This window comes from Eubalaena glacialis, chromosome 2, assembly GCF_028564815.1.
Source record: "Eubalaena glacialis isolate mEubGla1 chromosome 2, mEubGla1.1.hap2.+ XY, whole genome shotgun sequence".
Taxonomy (NCBI): Eukaryota; Metazoa; Chordata; class Mammalia; order Artiodactyla; family Balaenidae; genus Eubalaena; species Eubalaena glacialis.
The window spans coordinates 77,938,525-77,954,930 of NC_083717.1; the positions used below are offsets into that span (position 1 = coordinate 77,938,525).

Genomic DNA, 16,406 nt, shown 5'->3' on the forward strand with positions numbered 1-16,406 from the left:
GTGGGGGGGGGGCGGATAAATTAGAAGTTCGGGATTCACATATACACACTACTATATATAAAAGAGATAACCAACAAGGACCTACTGTATAGCACAGGGAACTCTACTCAATATCTTGTAATAACCTATAATGGAAAAGAATCGATTATATATAACCAAATCACTTTGCTGTACACCTGAACCTAACACAACACTGTAAATCAACTATACTTCAATAAAAGAAAAAAGTACAAACAAACAAAACAAAACAACCCTCCCAAGCTTCTAATGTTCCAACTCCCTAGCGTGGACATGAGGCACTTCTGCTGTGGTCCCAGTTTATCTCCCCAGTTTCATTTCATGCCTGCTCTGTCCCACAATGAACCCTACTTAGAAGCCACTCCATACTCTCAGCATGCTGTGGACATACAATGGTCCTGCTGCCAGGCCTCTGCACAGGCTGGTCCCTTCACCAGGCATGCCCTCCCACCCTCCATTCCTTTTTCCACCAGGAAATCTGCTGTCAGGAAGCACTCAACAGTCGCCTCCCAGGCCAGCTCTTCCCAAGTCCTCCAGGCTGGCTTTGTGTCTCTCTCCTCTGTTCCATTTCAGCCCTTCGAGCAAACCCCTAGTAGAACCCATCATTGCCACTACCACCCTTTGTTTACATCTTTCCTTTGCATCAGACAGCAAACCCACATGGAACAGATGTTTAGTGCATCAATTATCTTATATGAAAGAGCAGTCCTCTTAGGAGGTGAAATCACCCCTATCAATCCACACATTTTTATAAACTTCTTTGGAAACAGATTCCTATAGTGAAAGGATCCCTCCCAATTTCTTTCAAAAAGACCTTGTATGTCAACCAGACCAAAATGAAATTGTACAAAAATTTAGTAAGGTCCTGTTATGGATTCACAGCAACCCAGGAGGTTGCAAGCCTTTTCAGCTTCCTGGAATTTTTTTCCATTGGTGACAGACATGTAGGGTCATTTCATGTTAGATGTCAGAATGTGATACAGCCCTATAATTAGAAGGATGTGAATAGTACCCAATTGTGCAAGACTCATGAAACATAACTCAATATTGAGGTTGGGGATGTGGAGAGAAATGAATGAATATAAGAAATACAGCAGCAAATAAGTATTAAATACTAGATAGCACTTGATATGGTTTTTTTTTTAAGAAATTGTGCTTTGGGGTGTTTTCTCTTACCAGCTGGCAAATGATGATACACATGTATCTGAAAATGCCTTATGTAAAACAGGAGACACAATGAAACGGCATGATATTAGAAGGTATGTTAAAACTGATGATCACATTGAATTAAATTGTTTAAAATCTTGTAAGGAAAAGGGAATTCAATTTTTTAAATCCAAACTGTCTAAGTTTATGATATTATTGTTCGTTTTCTTTGAAATCTGTTTTATTTTGTTTTCATTCTAATTTTAAGAATACCAATTAAAGTGCACAGGTACTTTTATTCAAAATCAGGGTGTGTGTATACGTACCTGTCATGAAACTCGACACATTAATAAGGTTTCCAAACCTCTATCACCAACACCCCACTTTGTTACTCCTTCTAATGGGCCCTCATTTAAAAACACTTTCTACTTTAAACTGCATTGATAAAGAAATAATTCATTTTCCCATTGAAAACGTACCAAAGATGGCTAATTGCCAATCAAAGCTTCTAATCAAAATGAGATAACCAGGGTTCTGAATTCTAGGTCAAAGTAAAGCAATAGGATACTTGAATGTGAGCCCTTCTCAATTTTTCATGGGAAAAGTATGCTGTTCGATTATTTGAAAATTTGACAGGAAAATAGCTTGAAGATCCCCATTATTGTTATCAAAACCCCTAGAGATCCAGGGACTTGGCGAACAGACTGGGGCACGGTTGGCACAAGACAGGCAAGAACCTTCTAGAACTCACCTGGGGTTTTAGTCACCTCCCTTTGCTCCCTCTTGTCCTGACCCAGCCTTGTTTTCAATTCAACCTCTTGTGATCTGGCAAATAGCTTTCTCCATTTCCCTCAACAAAACAGGACTCGTGTTTGATCCCCAAATACCTCACCCTGAAAAATGAGAATAATTGATATCTAATACTCTTCCTCTGAAAAGGTTTTTTATTTTTGCTGCAGTTTCTCTTCATTCATTTTAGAAGTGTTGTAACACTGTAATTTCATAGTTATGTATTTTTAAAGTGCATTCTCTTTGATAAAAACCACCATGGTAAGAATTTTAAAAATAAGGTTACCCTCTTTTCCTAAAAAATAATAAAGCACGGGGATATATGACAAGATCAGGATCTGCCCTGCACTAATGCAGCATGAAAGAACAGTTTAAAAAGGACAAGGAAAATGGTACATTATCTCATTTTGGGGGGAGTGAAGGGAATGAATTAAGGCCACAACAAAACGAAACTGAAAAATTGCTAAATGAAGCTCTGAGTGGGGAAAATGAAAAATCAATGAAGGAACGGAGGGGAAAAGGTACATTTTTCATCTTCATGATGCTTGATTGGGTTTGCAGAAATTCATTTTCAATTAATGTGTCTTGTGGCATTCAGCCAGGCCAGATATGAACAGGGCACACATTTTAATCAATTTTTTTCTATTAAGTTTGAAGTAATATATAATAATAGAACTATACTATTCAAAAGGATCAGTTGAAACTGGCTTCTGAGGTAAAATAATCTAATGCGGTTTGATTTCTATCTTATATTAAAGATAACCCAACTTCTGTTTAAGAAGAAATAGCACCCTGGGTGCCTGAACATGACTGGGCTATATAAACATCAGGGAAGGATGGATAAACTGGCATTCCAATCTATGTGCATTCACTGGGAAGGAAGAAAAACGGGTGCACCGAGTACCAGGGCTTTTGCTGGCTTAGCTCATTATTCTCAGAAACAACCCTAGGAGTCGTTATCCCCATAGACGAGGGAACTGGGGTTCCTGGAGTTTCATTGTCTGTTCATTCCTTAACAGTCAGCTGTGATCCCCTCTGCATCGGGCCCAGTGCTAGATTCTGGGAGCACCGCAGTGAGCCAGGAAGACCTGGTCTCCACTTTCAGGGAATCAACATCCCAGTGAGGCAGTAAATGGAGAAAGAAACACACACATTAGTGCAATAAGGGAGCAGGCAGAATGATGTTAGGTCTCCCCACCTACCCAGAGATAGGATGCACCTGCCGTCTGCCGATGGGGTGAGGGAAAGGTTCAGACCACAGGGCTAAAGAGGTAACCAGCTCGTTCCAGCTTGCCCAGAACTTTCTAGGTTCTAGTCTCATGAGTCAGGAACCTTCTCATTCTCAGGCAAACCAGGACAGGTGGTCACCCTAGAGCTCGATGCTGGCAGGGCTGAGATCTAAACCCACTTCTCTTTGATGACAAGGCCCGGGCTCTTCCGTTCACACCAGCCTGATGGCCAGAGGTTGGCCTCTATCTTCCCTATAACGACAACCTATCACGGCAATGCTGCCTAGAAATTAGGCAAGGCTGGGAAGAATACTGGCAGGTGATACCTTCTTTAACAAAGGATTTGCTGGAGCCCTAAATCTTCAGGCTATTCTTTCCTCCTCTGTGACCTTATTGGAAGGTGGGATGGAGAAGTGGGAAAGAGGGTCCTCTAAGCTTCTCTATCCCTACGCTTCCCTGGATGGGTACAGTATCAGGGACAGAAGACCATACACTGAACAGGAATATCCAGGGAGAGAAGTGTTTCAGGCTAAACAATTAGAGGAGGTACAGGCATAACTCATTTTACTGCACTTTGCTTTATGGTGCTTTACACGTCGCATTTTTCACAAACTGAAGGTGTGTGGCAACCCTGCATTGAGCAAGTCTGTCGGCACCACTTTTCCAACAGCATTTGCTTGCTTTGTATCTCTGTGTCACACTCTGGTAATTCTTGCAATATTTTAAATCCTCCACCAGCAAAAAGATTACAACTCACTGAAGGTTCAGATGATGATTAGTGCTCATTTTTCAGCAATAAAGTATTTTTAATTAGGTGTCACATTGTCTTTTTATACATAATGCTACTGCACACTTAATAGACTGCAGTATAACTTCTATATGCACTGGGAAACCAAAAAGTTCATGTGATTCACTTTACTGCAATATTTGCTTTATTGCGGTGGCCTGGAACCCAACCCGCAGTATTTCTGAGGTAGGCATGTATATATGGAAGCACCCAGCTCCACACCTGGCACAAAGCTAATGCTAAAAAAAAATGGTAGTTTAAATAAATGTTCCTATTGACATATACACATTACTATATATAAAGCAGATAACTAATAAGGACGTACTGTATAGCACAGGGAACTCTACTCAATACTCTGTAATGACCTATATGGGAAAAGAATCTAAAAAAGAGTGGATATATGTATATGTATAACTGATTCATTTTGCTGTACACCTGAAACTAACACAACTTTGTAAATCAACTATATGCCAATAAAAAAAAATTTTTTTAAGATGCTTATACTAGTCTTGTCAATTTTAAGACAAAACAAAACAAAAAAATAAAGGAGGCTTTAATTACACACACACACACACACACACACACACACACACACACACAATGTTCCTGAAGTTCAGGTGCCCTGGAACATGGACCCTCACCTGTACTGACCAGGACTCTCCTGGGAGCCCCCTAGCTGCCCTCCCTGCCCCTCTCCTCTCCTGTTCGCCAAGCACGCCCTGCCAGAGACATCCCTCTGAGGCTCAGATCTGATCAGGCAATGGGGAGCCATAAAGGAATTAGGAGCTTAGTAATAAAGGACATTTTCTTGGCTTGTTGCTGGTAATCCACAGCAATTAGGCCCAACCTACATTTCCAGTCTCTTCATCATTACTCCCTCCTACAATCCAGTCAGACTAGAATAATGCTCCCTGAACTCACCCTATACTTTCTGGCTTCCATGCTTTTGTTTTTTATTTATTCTATATCTTGTCTGGCACGTCCTTTTCCACCTACTCAATCCCTGCCTAGAAAAATCTAACACATGCTGCAAGACCCAGTCAAATTACACCTCCTCCCTAAAGACTCCACGCACACTAGAATTAGTGAACATTTACAGGCACTGAGCTACACCCTTAGTGTACATTCTTTCAGTCAATCAACAAACAACCCCTGAAGCAGGTACTATTATCATCATTCCCATTTTTTTGATAAGGAAACTAAATGTTGGAGATCAATAAGTTGCTCAAGATACAAAGCCCAGTCAGGAGCAGATGCAGGATACAAGGTCAGATTTAATTTACTTGAAGCCTACAAACTTAACCACTATGTTCTCCAGCTTGTGTGTTCCCAGCACACAGCCAATTGTCCTGCTTAACCCTTATATTCTGTCTTGAGTTATAAAGAGTTTTAATGTCAACCAGAAAGTCCTTTGAGGGCTTTGAGGACTCAGGTCCATTTTTACATTTGGTTTATAAAAGTTGCTTCTTAAATGTTTACTGATTGACCCATCAGAGAAAAGCTCTCCATAAGTGGAACCTAGCTCTTCATCACCCCCACTCCCACTTGTGTGTGTGAGGACTGGCTTTCCTGCAGACTTCAGCACAGAGGCAGGGGAACAGAAATATATAAACACAGTGGCACAAGGGAAACAACTCCAGCTTGATAAAGGTTGAATGAAAAAAATCAGTGAGGGAAGGATGGACTATCCAATAAATGGTGTTAGAGAAACCAGCTTTCCATGAGGGGGAAAAAGTGGGTAACAGCTCTATTCATACTATATACACAAGAAATAAATTCCATATGGATTATTCTTTATTTGTTCAACAAATATTTATTGAGCACCTGCTATATGCCCGTGACTATTCCAAGTATTAGGGATATAGCCATGAACAAAACAGACAAAAGCCACTGCCCTCAGGGAGCTTACATTCTAGTGGAGGGAAACAGACAACACATAAATAAAACAGATAAGTGTAGGATATATTACAAGATGATAAGTGCTATGGAGAAAAACAGAGTAAGGAAGAGGACGGTGGGAAGAATGTGGGGGAGGGGTGTAATTACAGACCTAAAGATGAAAAACAAAACTCTAAAACTTATAACAAACAAGACACACAACACAGCACAGAAAGACTGATAACTTTCTACCAAAATTTAAAACATGTATATTATACAAAACACCATAAACAAACAAACAAACGAAAATGACTGACGAGGAGAAGATAACAGCATTCAAATATTTTTTGACAAACGACTAATATTGGCAGTATACAGAGTTCCTAAAAATCAGCAGGGAAAAAAAGAAAAACAACCAAACAGAAAAATGAACAAAAGATATGACCAACCAGTTCATAAGAATGGGAGCCTGACTGGTGAGAAGTTTATGCTCAGTCTCCCCAGTTGTAATGAGCAGTCACCAGGCTGACGCAAGTTAAAACTAAGACAAAGAGATACTATTTCACAACTGGCTAAAATTATAGTCCAACAGCGCCAAGAGGTGATGAGGATGTGGAGAAATCTGCCCTCATACGTGACGGGTGGAAGTCTACGTACACTTTGGAGAGCAATAGGGAAATACCTAGCAGAGGAGAAACTGTGCCAACCCCAGGCCCTGGCGATTCCTCCTCTGAGTATATTCCCTAGATAAGCACAGACACATGTGTGGCATTGTTTGCAAAAGAATAAAAAACTGGAAACAAGCTAAATGTCTATCAATAGGGTACATTACAATATATTCATCTAATGGAATATTAGACGGCCATCAAAATGAATAATTCCTATCTATATGTAACAACTCCAAAAACAAAATTGGGGAAAAGAGTAAGTTGCAAAATAAATACAATAAAATTTATTTATATATTACAAATAAAATTTTACATACTTTTTTGAACACAGAAACCAAGCTATATACCAACAATAAATACATGTATGTGTAGTAAAAGCATAGAAACATGGTCTGGATAGAGGCCAAATTGCCTCCAAAGGAGGTGTTAGGGCAGGATGGGGTGGAGGGTAAGAAGAAAAAAGATCCAAACTGGGAGGAGTAAAATGAGAACTTCTTTGTAATGTTTTATTTAGAAAAAATATGAAATACGCCAAAATGTTAACATCTGTCAATTCCAGAAGAGAATACATGGGTTTTATTTTTTATCATTCTCTATAAGTTTCTATATTTAAATTTTTTTTCCAATTATAAAAAATAAGAAGCAAAGAACAAGGCTGGCTTTGGAGTCAAAAATCTGGGTGTGGACCTAGCACCGTCATCACTTGTGGAGAGACCACTAGCTACTTATTTTTTAAGACTCTTAAGTCTCAGTTTCCAGTACTAAAAAATCGTGCTAATAATACCTCCCACAGAGGGTTAACGTGGGATGGGAGGTGTAGATGCACACCTACAACACACGATGCACACCTTGCAACATGAGAAACATCCACTGGCTGGGAGTTACTTGGATGAGGAGCACAGGCACACAAACTACTACGGGCAGAACGTGAGCACCCAGGTCTGAGAAACATTTCAGAGCCAATTAGAAACAATTTCAACAAACAGAAAGTGGGTTCAATGACATTTGCAAAGAAAAGACCTTCTCCCTTGAAAGGACAATTTGAATCGTGAATACGTTAATCAGTACATGTCACACAATGAACCTGCAATACTTCTATAATGCATACAAAAAAGAAGGTTTACACCCATGTGAGCTTTCTGATTACCTTCTAAAAACTTCATGCTTTAGATAAAGCAGCTGAGATTTTAAAATTAAAAAGTGGCTAATACAGTGTTAAACACCAGAATTGGAAACTGTAACATTTTCGATTACTATAAATAAATTTGGCCTCAACTTTTGAGTAGCATCTCCTTTGGGTGGGGGTGTGAGTGGCCCTGAGACAAAATCACAGCCTTATTAAGAGTCCAAGGCTTAGGATCCAGTTAGGGGTCGGGGATGGGGATGGGGTGGTGGTGCGGGGTGAGTGTGGGGCAGGGTTTGAGCACCTAACTCATGTTTGACGCAGTAAGTCAAGTTCATACCGTATCACAGTCCTGGCAGGAAGGGGTGAATTTAGGGACATGGGCAAAGGCAGGGAGGAGCAGGTGGAGGGAGGTCCTCTCAGGCAGGGGACCCGGATCTAAGGAGATCCCCGATTGGCCCAGGACCCAGCATCAGGCCTAGGGGGAGTGCAGGGGTCGTCTAGGGCACAGCATTTGGGAGGCACACTCACGGTCCTGCAGACAGCCTCGGCACCTCACTCACTCTCTGCCCCAGAACATAAGGCTACCGGGCCTCAGGGTACTATCTGTGCCCCAAAGGAGAGTAGGAACTCCAAGGGCAGCGGGGAGAGCACACAATCCTGGGAGAGAGGCCCAAGTGGGTGCCCCGCTTCCTCTAGAAGTCATTACATCCCCTTGTCTGATATTACTTCAATTTTTGAAGCTGGGTAGTGAGTCTACTCCACTAGAACAAATGCCAGTAACTTTTCCACCACAGACTGAAAAACATGAGGGCAGTAAAGGTATCCCTACAAACAGTGTAGGTCCCTACACTAGAGTGACATCTAGATTAGCGATTCTCAGATCTGACTCAAAGCTCGCTAGGGGAAGTCTGGAAACCCAGCAAGAGTACCTGGGGATCTGCATTCAAACAGAACACGGTGGAGGTAAACTGCATCAACGGTTCATACGCATGTGGGAAGTTATTCATCTGCTTCCTTTCCCATTACTGCCTACTTGCTTCAGCTGGGCAGAAGCATCTAAATTAAAGACCAAAGACAACTATTGACAAGAAAGCATTTACCTGCCCACTTTGCCACGGAGAAGAGAACGGAGCAGAAAACTACCCAACGTCTAAGTGACACCCACCCCCTTAATGAACTCACTTCATTATTATTAGGCTAATACCACCCACTGACTATTACTACCACTGCTGCTACTACAATTCTCAGCAACACCGTTCAGTTTTGATGAGACACCAGGGCCTGTGGCTGTCTCACGAAGACCTCTATGAAAATAAAGCATGCATGAAGTATATTTCACTTCAATGTATTTCAGCCAAATACATTTTTTTAAATTTATTTATTTATTTATTTTACAGCACACGGGCTTTTCTCTAGTTGCGGCGAGCGGGGGCTACTCTTCGTTGCGGTGCGTGGGCTTCTCATTGTGGTGGCTTCTCTTGTTGTGGGGCACGGGCTCTAGGCGCGTGGGCTCAGTAGTTGTGGCACGCGGGCTCAGTAGTTGTGGCTCATGGGCTCTAGAGCGCAGGCTCAGTAGTTGTGGCGCATGGGCTTAGTTGCTCCGCAGCATGTGGGATCTTCCCGGACCAGGGCTCGAACCCGTGTCCCCTGCATTGGCAGGCGGTTTCTTAACCACTACGCCACCAGGGAAGTCCCACAATCAATAGATGATAGAAGCAAACCAAATGTTTCTTAAACAAGAAGAATGCGAAGTTGATTAGTGCCGCTGATCTTCATTCAGAAAGGACATCCTCAGGGCCACCTCCTACATACAAATATAATCAAACTACAGAGACACTTGGCTTATTCTGTATTTTCTGGGGTGTGATCAGGTGGGGAGCACTTCTCCTGGGGCACTGGAGTTCTTTGAGCCCGCTTCCCATCTCCTTGGCAGGTGTCCTTGGCAGCTTTTCCATAAATAAGGCTTCATCATCCAAGACCAGCCTCCACCTGGCACTTTCTAAATTATTTTTTAGTACTGTTTTCATCACAGTTCCCTCTTTGATGTCTAGGAACCCACGTTTCTAGAAATACTCTATGGATCTTTGAGTTCTCTTGACTCTGCAGTGTCAGGCTGTAGAAGTTGAAGTTACAGAAGGTGGGTGTTTCCACAAATAAGAGCCCTATGTGGCCACATTTTCTCTTCAATGTCATGTCCTGCGTGTTTTGTTCATCAGCTCATCACACACACATGCCACCTCTTCCCAGCAGAGAGAGTACAAGTGTTCTTCGAACCACGAACGATAAAAGGAACTGCTTCCAACCCAGAGCAAGCTACCATTCTGTCATCTTCCAAAGAGCCAGAGACTAAATCTGGAGAAGAGCTCGTGGGACATGATCTGGAAACAGTTCAATTGAGCAGGTTAGCGTTGTGAGCTGGGTGCCACAGCTCCTTTCCCCTGCCCCCATGTGGCTAATTATCAGTGATGGAGATCACTCTGAATCCTCTAAACACAGGGTATTTGGCAAAAATGTACTTTTGCATTGTACATTTCAGCACACCACACAAGACTTTTAAAATAAATTGTGGGCTAACAAATGGCCGATCCATTTAAAAGGGAAGATTCTTGGCATGGAGAGAATTTAAATTTTTAAAATTGCTTTCCTCCAGATAATTTTCCCCTCGGCAGAAAGCTGCTTTGGTTGGCGGGGGACTGGGCCTTGAGGAGAGCACGTAAAGAGGTGTCAACGTCCTGTTGACTGAAGATGTTTGAAGATGTGTCAGGTGTTTACTGCTCTGGCTGCAGGTTCCTCCCAGCCTTGTGCTCCTCCCCGATCTCCTGGTTCCTTTAATGGCAAGCTAAAGAACTCAGCCGGATTTGAGACAAAGGACCTAGTCCCAACACGGCTTGTCAACAGAAGAATGAAGCCCAAGGGCAAGGATGACTGGAACTCAGCTAACACCAGATGGTAAGATCCATGAGGGCAGGACCACATCTGCCCTGCTCCCCACTGGGTACCCAGCCCCAGCACAGAGAAAATGCCGGTGGGTAACTGGTAAATGGATGGATGAGTGAGTTTCCTCATGAATGCTATTTTTTTCAGGCCCTCTGTATTTTCTGGCAAACCCTTAAAAGTCTAAAAGGGGCATATTTGGGCTTGTGTGTGTGTGTGTGTGTGTGTGTGTGTGTGTGTTTTCTGTCAGATCCAGAACCAGTCAGAAGAACTAGTGATGGGAAGGAGATGACCAATCCCTGTCTAACACCACAAAAGGAGACTTAATTTGGTACAAAGATCTAGCCAAGTGGGGGTATGTGCTCCCACACTTCACGCAAGACGCTTTGTATCTTTTCTCAATGAACTTGACCCCGTAAGATATATAATCCTTCATTTCAAAAGCGCCCATCCTGCCCCCTTCTTACATGCACAAACCCCTACTGAAATATACTGTCCCACACAATGAAAAGCCATTATTGAGCTAAAGACTGCAACACCTACACTGGTTAATTTTTATTCAATATATCATCATTATTATTATTATTATCATTAATATTATTATCATTATTATTATTATTAGAAATTACACTCCAGTGAGGTGGAAGTAAATATACTGCTTAACATTTAAAGATTCCAAGAACCTCAGTAATAATACCTGGATGTTTTGAGCTAAAAAAAGAAGCCCATCATTTTAATAAACTAACTTCATTCACAGACACTGTGATTCAGATGACAGCAACAATGGATGGGGACTGGATTCCTACCCCTGGTGAGTGTGAAGCCATCACAGGGACAAGCTTTCAGACTTCATGTGAGGGAAGGAAAACTGTCCATAACATTGGTGACACGTAAAGGTTGCCTCTATTTCCGGGTCAAATTTGTCTCAATATCTGGGTGGCTGGAGTTCACAGATAGAAAGACACTTCTCAAGTCAGAGTTCAAGATGCCACACATGACTAATTCAGTTGTCTGGATTTTTCAAAATTTGGTCCAAATGACTTGAACCAATTTAATATGTCTTTGCTGCTTTCACTCATTATGCAAAGCAATGAAAAGGCTGAGATCCTAACAACAGGCACAGCCTAGTAAACAACAGAGAATTCTTTATATAAGGAGCTTCTATCCCGACTTCTCTCCTCATAAAATGCACCCGTGATTAAAGGCTAACTATACTTCCCAGGACAGCCAATACTAGAAATGTTTCCTTTATGTTGAACAGAAAGCTGAAATTTGCCACCCAGTGGCTCCAGCCTGGCTTTGCATTGCAACACAAACAAAAATATATTCCCTCTTCTCCATGACCGTTTTCTAAGATGTGAATTCACCTGTCACGTCTCCCCTTGCCCATCTCTTGCCCAAGTCCTTCAGTCATTCCCTGGATTACTATAGTTCTCAACTCCTTTCCAACCTGATCCTGAACATCTCAATGTGCTCATTTGTCCCTTTTCCATGTTTCTAACTTTTAAAAAAAGTATTCACATAAATGGCTATAGCAATTGAAATTTTAAACCATCCTTTTGTTGTATGAGTTAATACAGTGTACTGGACAAATACACGAATTCTTACCACCTGATTTAAGTAGTTTTTAGTTTAAATTTAGAATTAAAGCTCTCTTCCTCTGTCTCTATCTAACTGTTGAAACCCAGCTGGCCCCTAGGTGGTGCTCATTCTGACGGCGCCATCCTAAATTTCAGCCTGTGATTTCATTCCCATGGCTGGGTCTTTCAGACCACATCATCAGCACTTAGAGAAGCTCTCTTTGGGAGATATTAAATCACAGGTAGTAAAGCAAGGCTTGGACAGTGATCTTTATATGCTTCCCTATTTTCATATATAAATATTCCCCTACTCCTTTCAAACTGGTATGTCTATTAGAGTCCGGAAGTCACTTAGAAAACAGAATTCTAAACTACTTGAAAATGTCTTTTAAAAAAGACCAATCATTAAACCCTTACAGATGATAACTCAGTCAGAAGCCAACGCACATGAGGTTTTGTTCACCGGTTCTCTAATATTCGACAGGGAAACAATGCAGACAGCACCCTGCGGTGAGGCGGGAGAAATGGAGTGCACCACAGCCAAGGAGCCCCACGGGGAAATGAGGGACAGCCTTGCCCCAGACTTCATGTGTGTGAAGTTCAGAAGCAGAAAAGCTATGATCTAACAGCCATGGTTCCGGAGATGCTAAATGTGACAAAGCAATGCTTTTCCTTGGGAAACATACTCCTGACATCTACTCAGTGCTGATATGCGGCAAGACCTACCCATCCCTGTTGCTGGCACTGCTCCTGCCTGGCAGTGCCAAGGAACTGTGAAAGTGCATGCGGGGTTTCCTCATCTGAGCCTTTGTTCCCCATTCTCTTATTCTACTGAGCCCTGAGACTAACACACAGGCCAATCACACTGTGTGACTGGGTTTCTCGTTTGGGAGCAGATTTTATCTCATGTGTACGTTTATCCTACACACAATAAAAAACGGTGTCCCTCCCCATCCTCACAATTCCCTGACCTTAACCCCACTCAGAGCTCCAACATTTTAGGGATTAATAAAAAAGATATACGTTTAATCTTCTATTTGTCTATCATATGTGTAAATTATTTATTAGAAGTAGATATACTTTCAATTTTAATAATACATTAACAGATAAATTTTCAGAGTTGTACTTAATATAAATTTTTTTTTCCAGCTTTTCCACTGCCAACCAAATGTTTAATTAAACTGAAACCTTTTCTTTGCAAGTTAGAGAATTAGTCCCTAGGGAATCCTTATCACCTTGTTAGTACTTACTGTTCTTATTTCCATCTGATTGTTTAATCGAGCAAGAAAAATACACTAATATGTGATTAGCTGTACACAGCATGGACTTTCTCCTATGGAGCATCACCACGAGAGAGACAGGTACAGTGACACAAGTTAAAAGAAACTTTTTTCCTCTTAGAGAAATATAAAAGTTCAACTTACCTGTTTTTTCATTTAGAAAAACAGGATAGTAAACTATGTCCAGCATACAGTAAGCCTAAAACTTGCTTTCATGTTACATAGACAGTTAAGGAGAAAAAGGATAGTAGAAAAGAGAAAAAAACGAAGAAAAAGGGACAGACAGGGAAAGGGAATGACAGAGACACACCAGACGTGGAGAAAGGACAAAAGCAGGAGCAGGGGGAGAGGCAGGCAGGTCCCGGGGTGCAGAGACCTGAGCTGAAGTGAACTGTTCTTGTCACACCCTTTGGTCCCTGAGCTGCAGGCACCCATAAAGGGTACTGCTGTCCTGTGTAGGTGAGTGAGCTTATGAACTGCACCTTCCAGCTTTCTTAACTGTAACCCTTTCATCTGGGGACGGCCCTCTTTTAGAGGGATCATCACCAGTCCACAGGGGACATATGAGGACCTTCTCCTCTGGGCCAAGATGGCAGTGGCCTGAGCTAGTTCACCGTGAGCCACAGAAGATGGAGCTGAGAGTCGTATCTGGCTCTAGGGCTGAAGTGTCCCCACCACAGGAAGCAATCCCGGGCCCAAGACCTTTCACAGGGGCTTACCTCCTCAACCATCTGCTTGACTTTCTTCTGCTGGCAATGCACCATGTCATCTAGGTGTCGGATCCGCTCCCGGAGGCTGGCTGACGCCTCCTCCAGCCGCTGATACCTAACACAAATAGAAGAAAGCGCAAGTGAATCCTCAAGCAAAGCAGCAAGAGCAGCGCCCAGAGTCACCGCTTGAAGGGAATATTGCCCAGAACAAGACGCACTCTTCCTACTTTGTGTGTATCCTAGTTTATTAACTACCAGTCGACCACCCCACTGTAGAAGGAAGATAGGACCATTTTTCAAGTTCCCACTTGCAAGTTTTACCCTGTATAAGGACAGTTACTATACTTTCCAGGGGCTGAGAGAGAATTTTTTTGCACCACTTACAGATATGAGAGGCTTTTTCTTTTTGGGTTAATACAGCATTGGAACATCCAGTAATTACCACGATCAGGAAAACAGAGAAGGAGAAGAATCTAGCAACACAACAAAATATCTGAAATCAAGTGGCAGAGTCCTGGAAAGTCAGGAATTACAATTGTTCCATATATCATTTATTTTGAGAAAATGGGAAATATGCTGGAAGACCCTCTCTCCATCAAAACAGAGCAGACCACCTCATAATACATTTCATACTTTAAAAAAAAGCACAAATTATCCTCAGACTTTACCTGGTTCAAATAAACCAAAGGAACCGGCAGATGGACTCTACAGTCCTTTGGGGCCACTGGACTGGAGCACGGACGAAGGGTCTGGTGGTCTGCTTACCACTTCCCATCTCTGCCAGGTCCCTCCTCAGCACTATGTTAAAGACTAGGAAAGATCCCTATAACTCTGCAAACTCTGAAGTTGCATAAGAGGAAGGAGAACAGGTATTTTTTCAGCACATACTACGTGGCAGGCAGTACACCCAGCAGTTCCCTCACAATAATACCCCAACGAGGCGGGCACTCTTCGCATCATTCCAACTCTCCCCACTTGAAAAAAGAATTCCCATTTTACAGAGAGGCAAAGAATCTCAGGGTTGTTAAGTAACTTGCTCAAATGCTCAAAGCATCCCAACCTTGTTTTCCTTCACTAGAGGGCCGTGCGTGGCCTCACTGCCTTCTGGTTTCCAGAAGAGGCCGTGGGCTGCTCCTGCATTTCCCATGCAGGGCTTTATACACTCATAGGCAGAGGACAAGGCAAGGTTTCATTGAGGAATGTTTGGAAACAAAGACACTGTAAAATTAGTTTCCATGGCAATGGTATTAGTCACTCTCGAATTTTCTCATCAACAAGGTGCATCCTGTGGAGCTCAAGGTTATGGAGAACATTTATAGACTGAACTCTGGCACTTGTGACAGGCTTTGATGTGTTCCACTGCACTAACAACCAGCCCTGGGTTGTAAGATGTAGCTGGAAGCTCCACGTTGGAAGCTCCCAGTCCAATGTTTTGCATGTATCAGTCTGCAATGGGTGACGACCAAACGAATGACGATGCAAGGACCAAGTGAGCCCACAAAAACACAGCGTGTCCACCATCTAAATCCTTTACAAGACAAAGGGCATTACATCTCACCTTTCTTTGTCAGAATTGGTAATTTCCGTTGACATTTCTGTTTCATGCTCCAGGAGCTGGAGTTGAAGTTGATGGCGTTCCTAAAACAGACAGACACTAATATTTAATTGATGGATCCCAAGTTGGCTGGAGAATGTACAGCAAGCAACTCCAGCACTAGTGAATTCAAGTCTATGTGACACCCATGGGTTTTATACGCCCACTTGCCAGGGTCCAAACAAAGCTCAAAATGTCAAATTTACTGGTGCGTATTTATAGATGTATTTATGAGTTAAAGACAAATATCCTGGATAAAGCCATTCAAGATTTATTTTTTTAAAAGCATTTCATCAGCCCAGGCTCAGATGTCTTGTGAAAATTTATGGTTCTAAATAATGTTAATCAATACTCTAAATCAGTGGCCTGTGATACTACAAATTTCTTGGGATTATTTTCTGAATCATCAAGAGGGTCTGGACTTCTGTAATATCCTATAAATTAACTGGGATGGTGTGTACACGGGTGTGTTCACTTGTAAAACTACATTGTGAAAATCAGAATAAGAGTCCCCCAACGGTGTCCACATCCTAATCTCTGAAATTTGTGAATATGTTGCCTTCCATGGATAAAGGAACTTTGCAGCCGTGATTAAGTTATGATCTTGAAAATGGGGAGATTATCCTGGATTATCTAGTTGGGCTCGTATTGGAAGGAAGAAGTAGGG

The 16,406-nt window shown here is 42.1% G+C and overlaps 1 protein-coding gene and 1 long non-coding RNA gene across 14 annotated transcripts in view; one reads left to right on the top strand and one right to left on the bottom strand.

Annotated features, from left to right (window-relative positions):
• Window positions 1-13,151, top strand: part of LOC133084135 (uncharacterized) — a 67,842-nt gene extending 54,691 nt beyond the window's left edge. The window contains exons 2-5 of one of the 3 annotated variants that reach the window (XR_009699391.1): window positions 9,889-10,042; window positions 10,292-10,590; window positions 11,333-11,386; window positions 12,640-13,151. This is a non-coding gene — a long non-coding RNA (uncharacterized LOC133084135). The remainder of the gene's footprint in view (window positions 1-9,888; window positions 10,043-10,291; window positions 10,591-11,332; window positions 11,387-12,639) is intronic. The other 2 variants (XR_009699390.1, XR_009699392.1) reach the window with 2 other exon arrangements.
• The window catches only part of MYZAP (myocardial zonula adherens protein), a 134,321-nt gene that overhangs the window by 37,231 nt on the left and 80,684 nt on the right, over window positions 1-16,406 (bottom strand). For 9 of the 11 annotated variants that reach the window (XM_061180278.1, XM_061180273.1, XM_061180270.1 and 6 more), the window contains 2 exons: window positions 15,704-15,783; window positions 14,155-14,260 (listed from right to left, as the gene is read on the bottom strand). In XM_061180278.1, coding sequence (XP_061036261.1) covers window positions 14,155-14,260; window positions 15,704-15,783 — 186 coding nt within the window. Of the gene's footprint in view, window positions 1-9,049; window positions 9,372-9,410; window positions 10,020-14,154; window positions 14,261-15,703; window positions 15,784-16,406 lie in introns of those variants that run through there. The other 2 variants (XM_061180280.1, XM_061180281.1) reach the window with 2 other exon arrangements.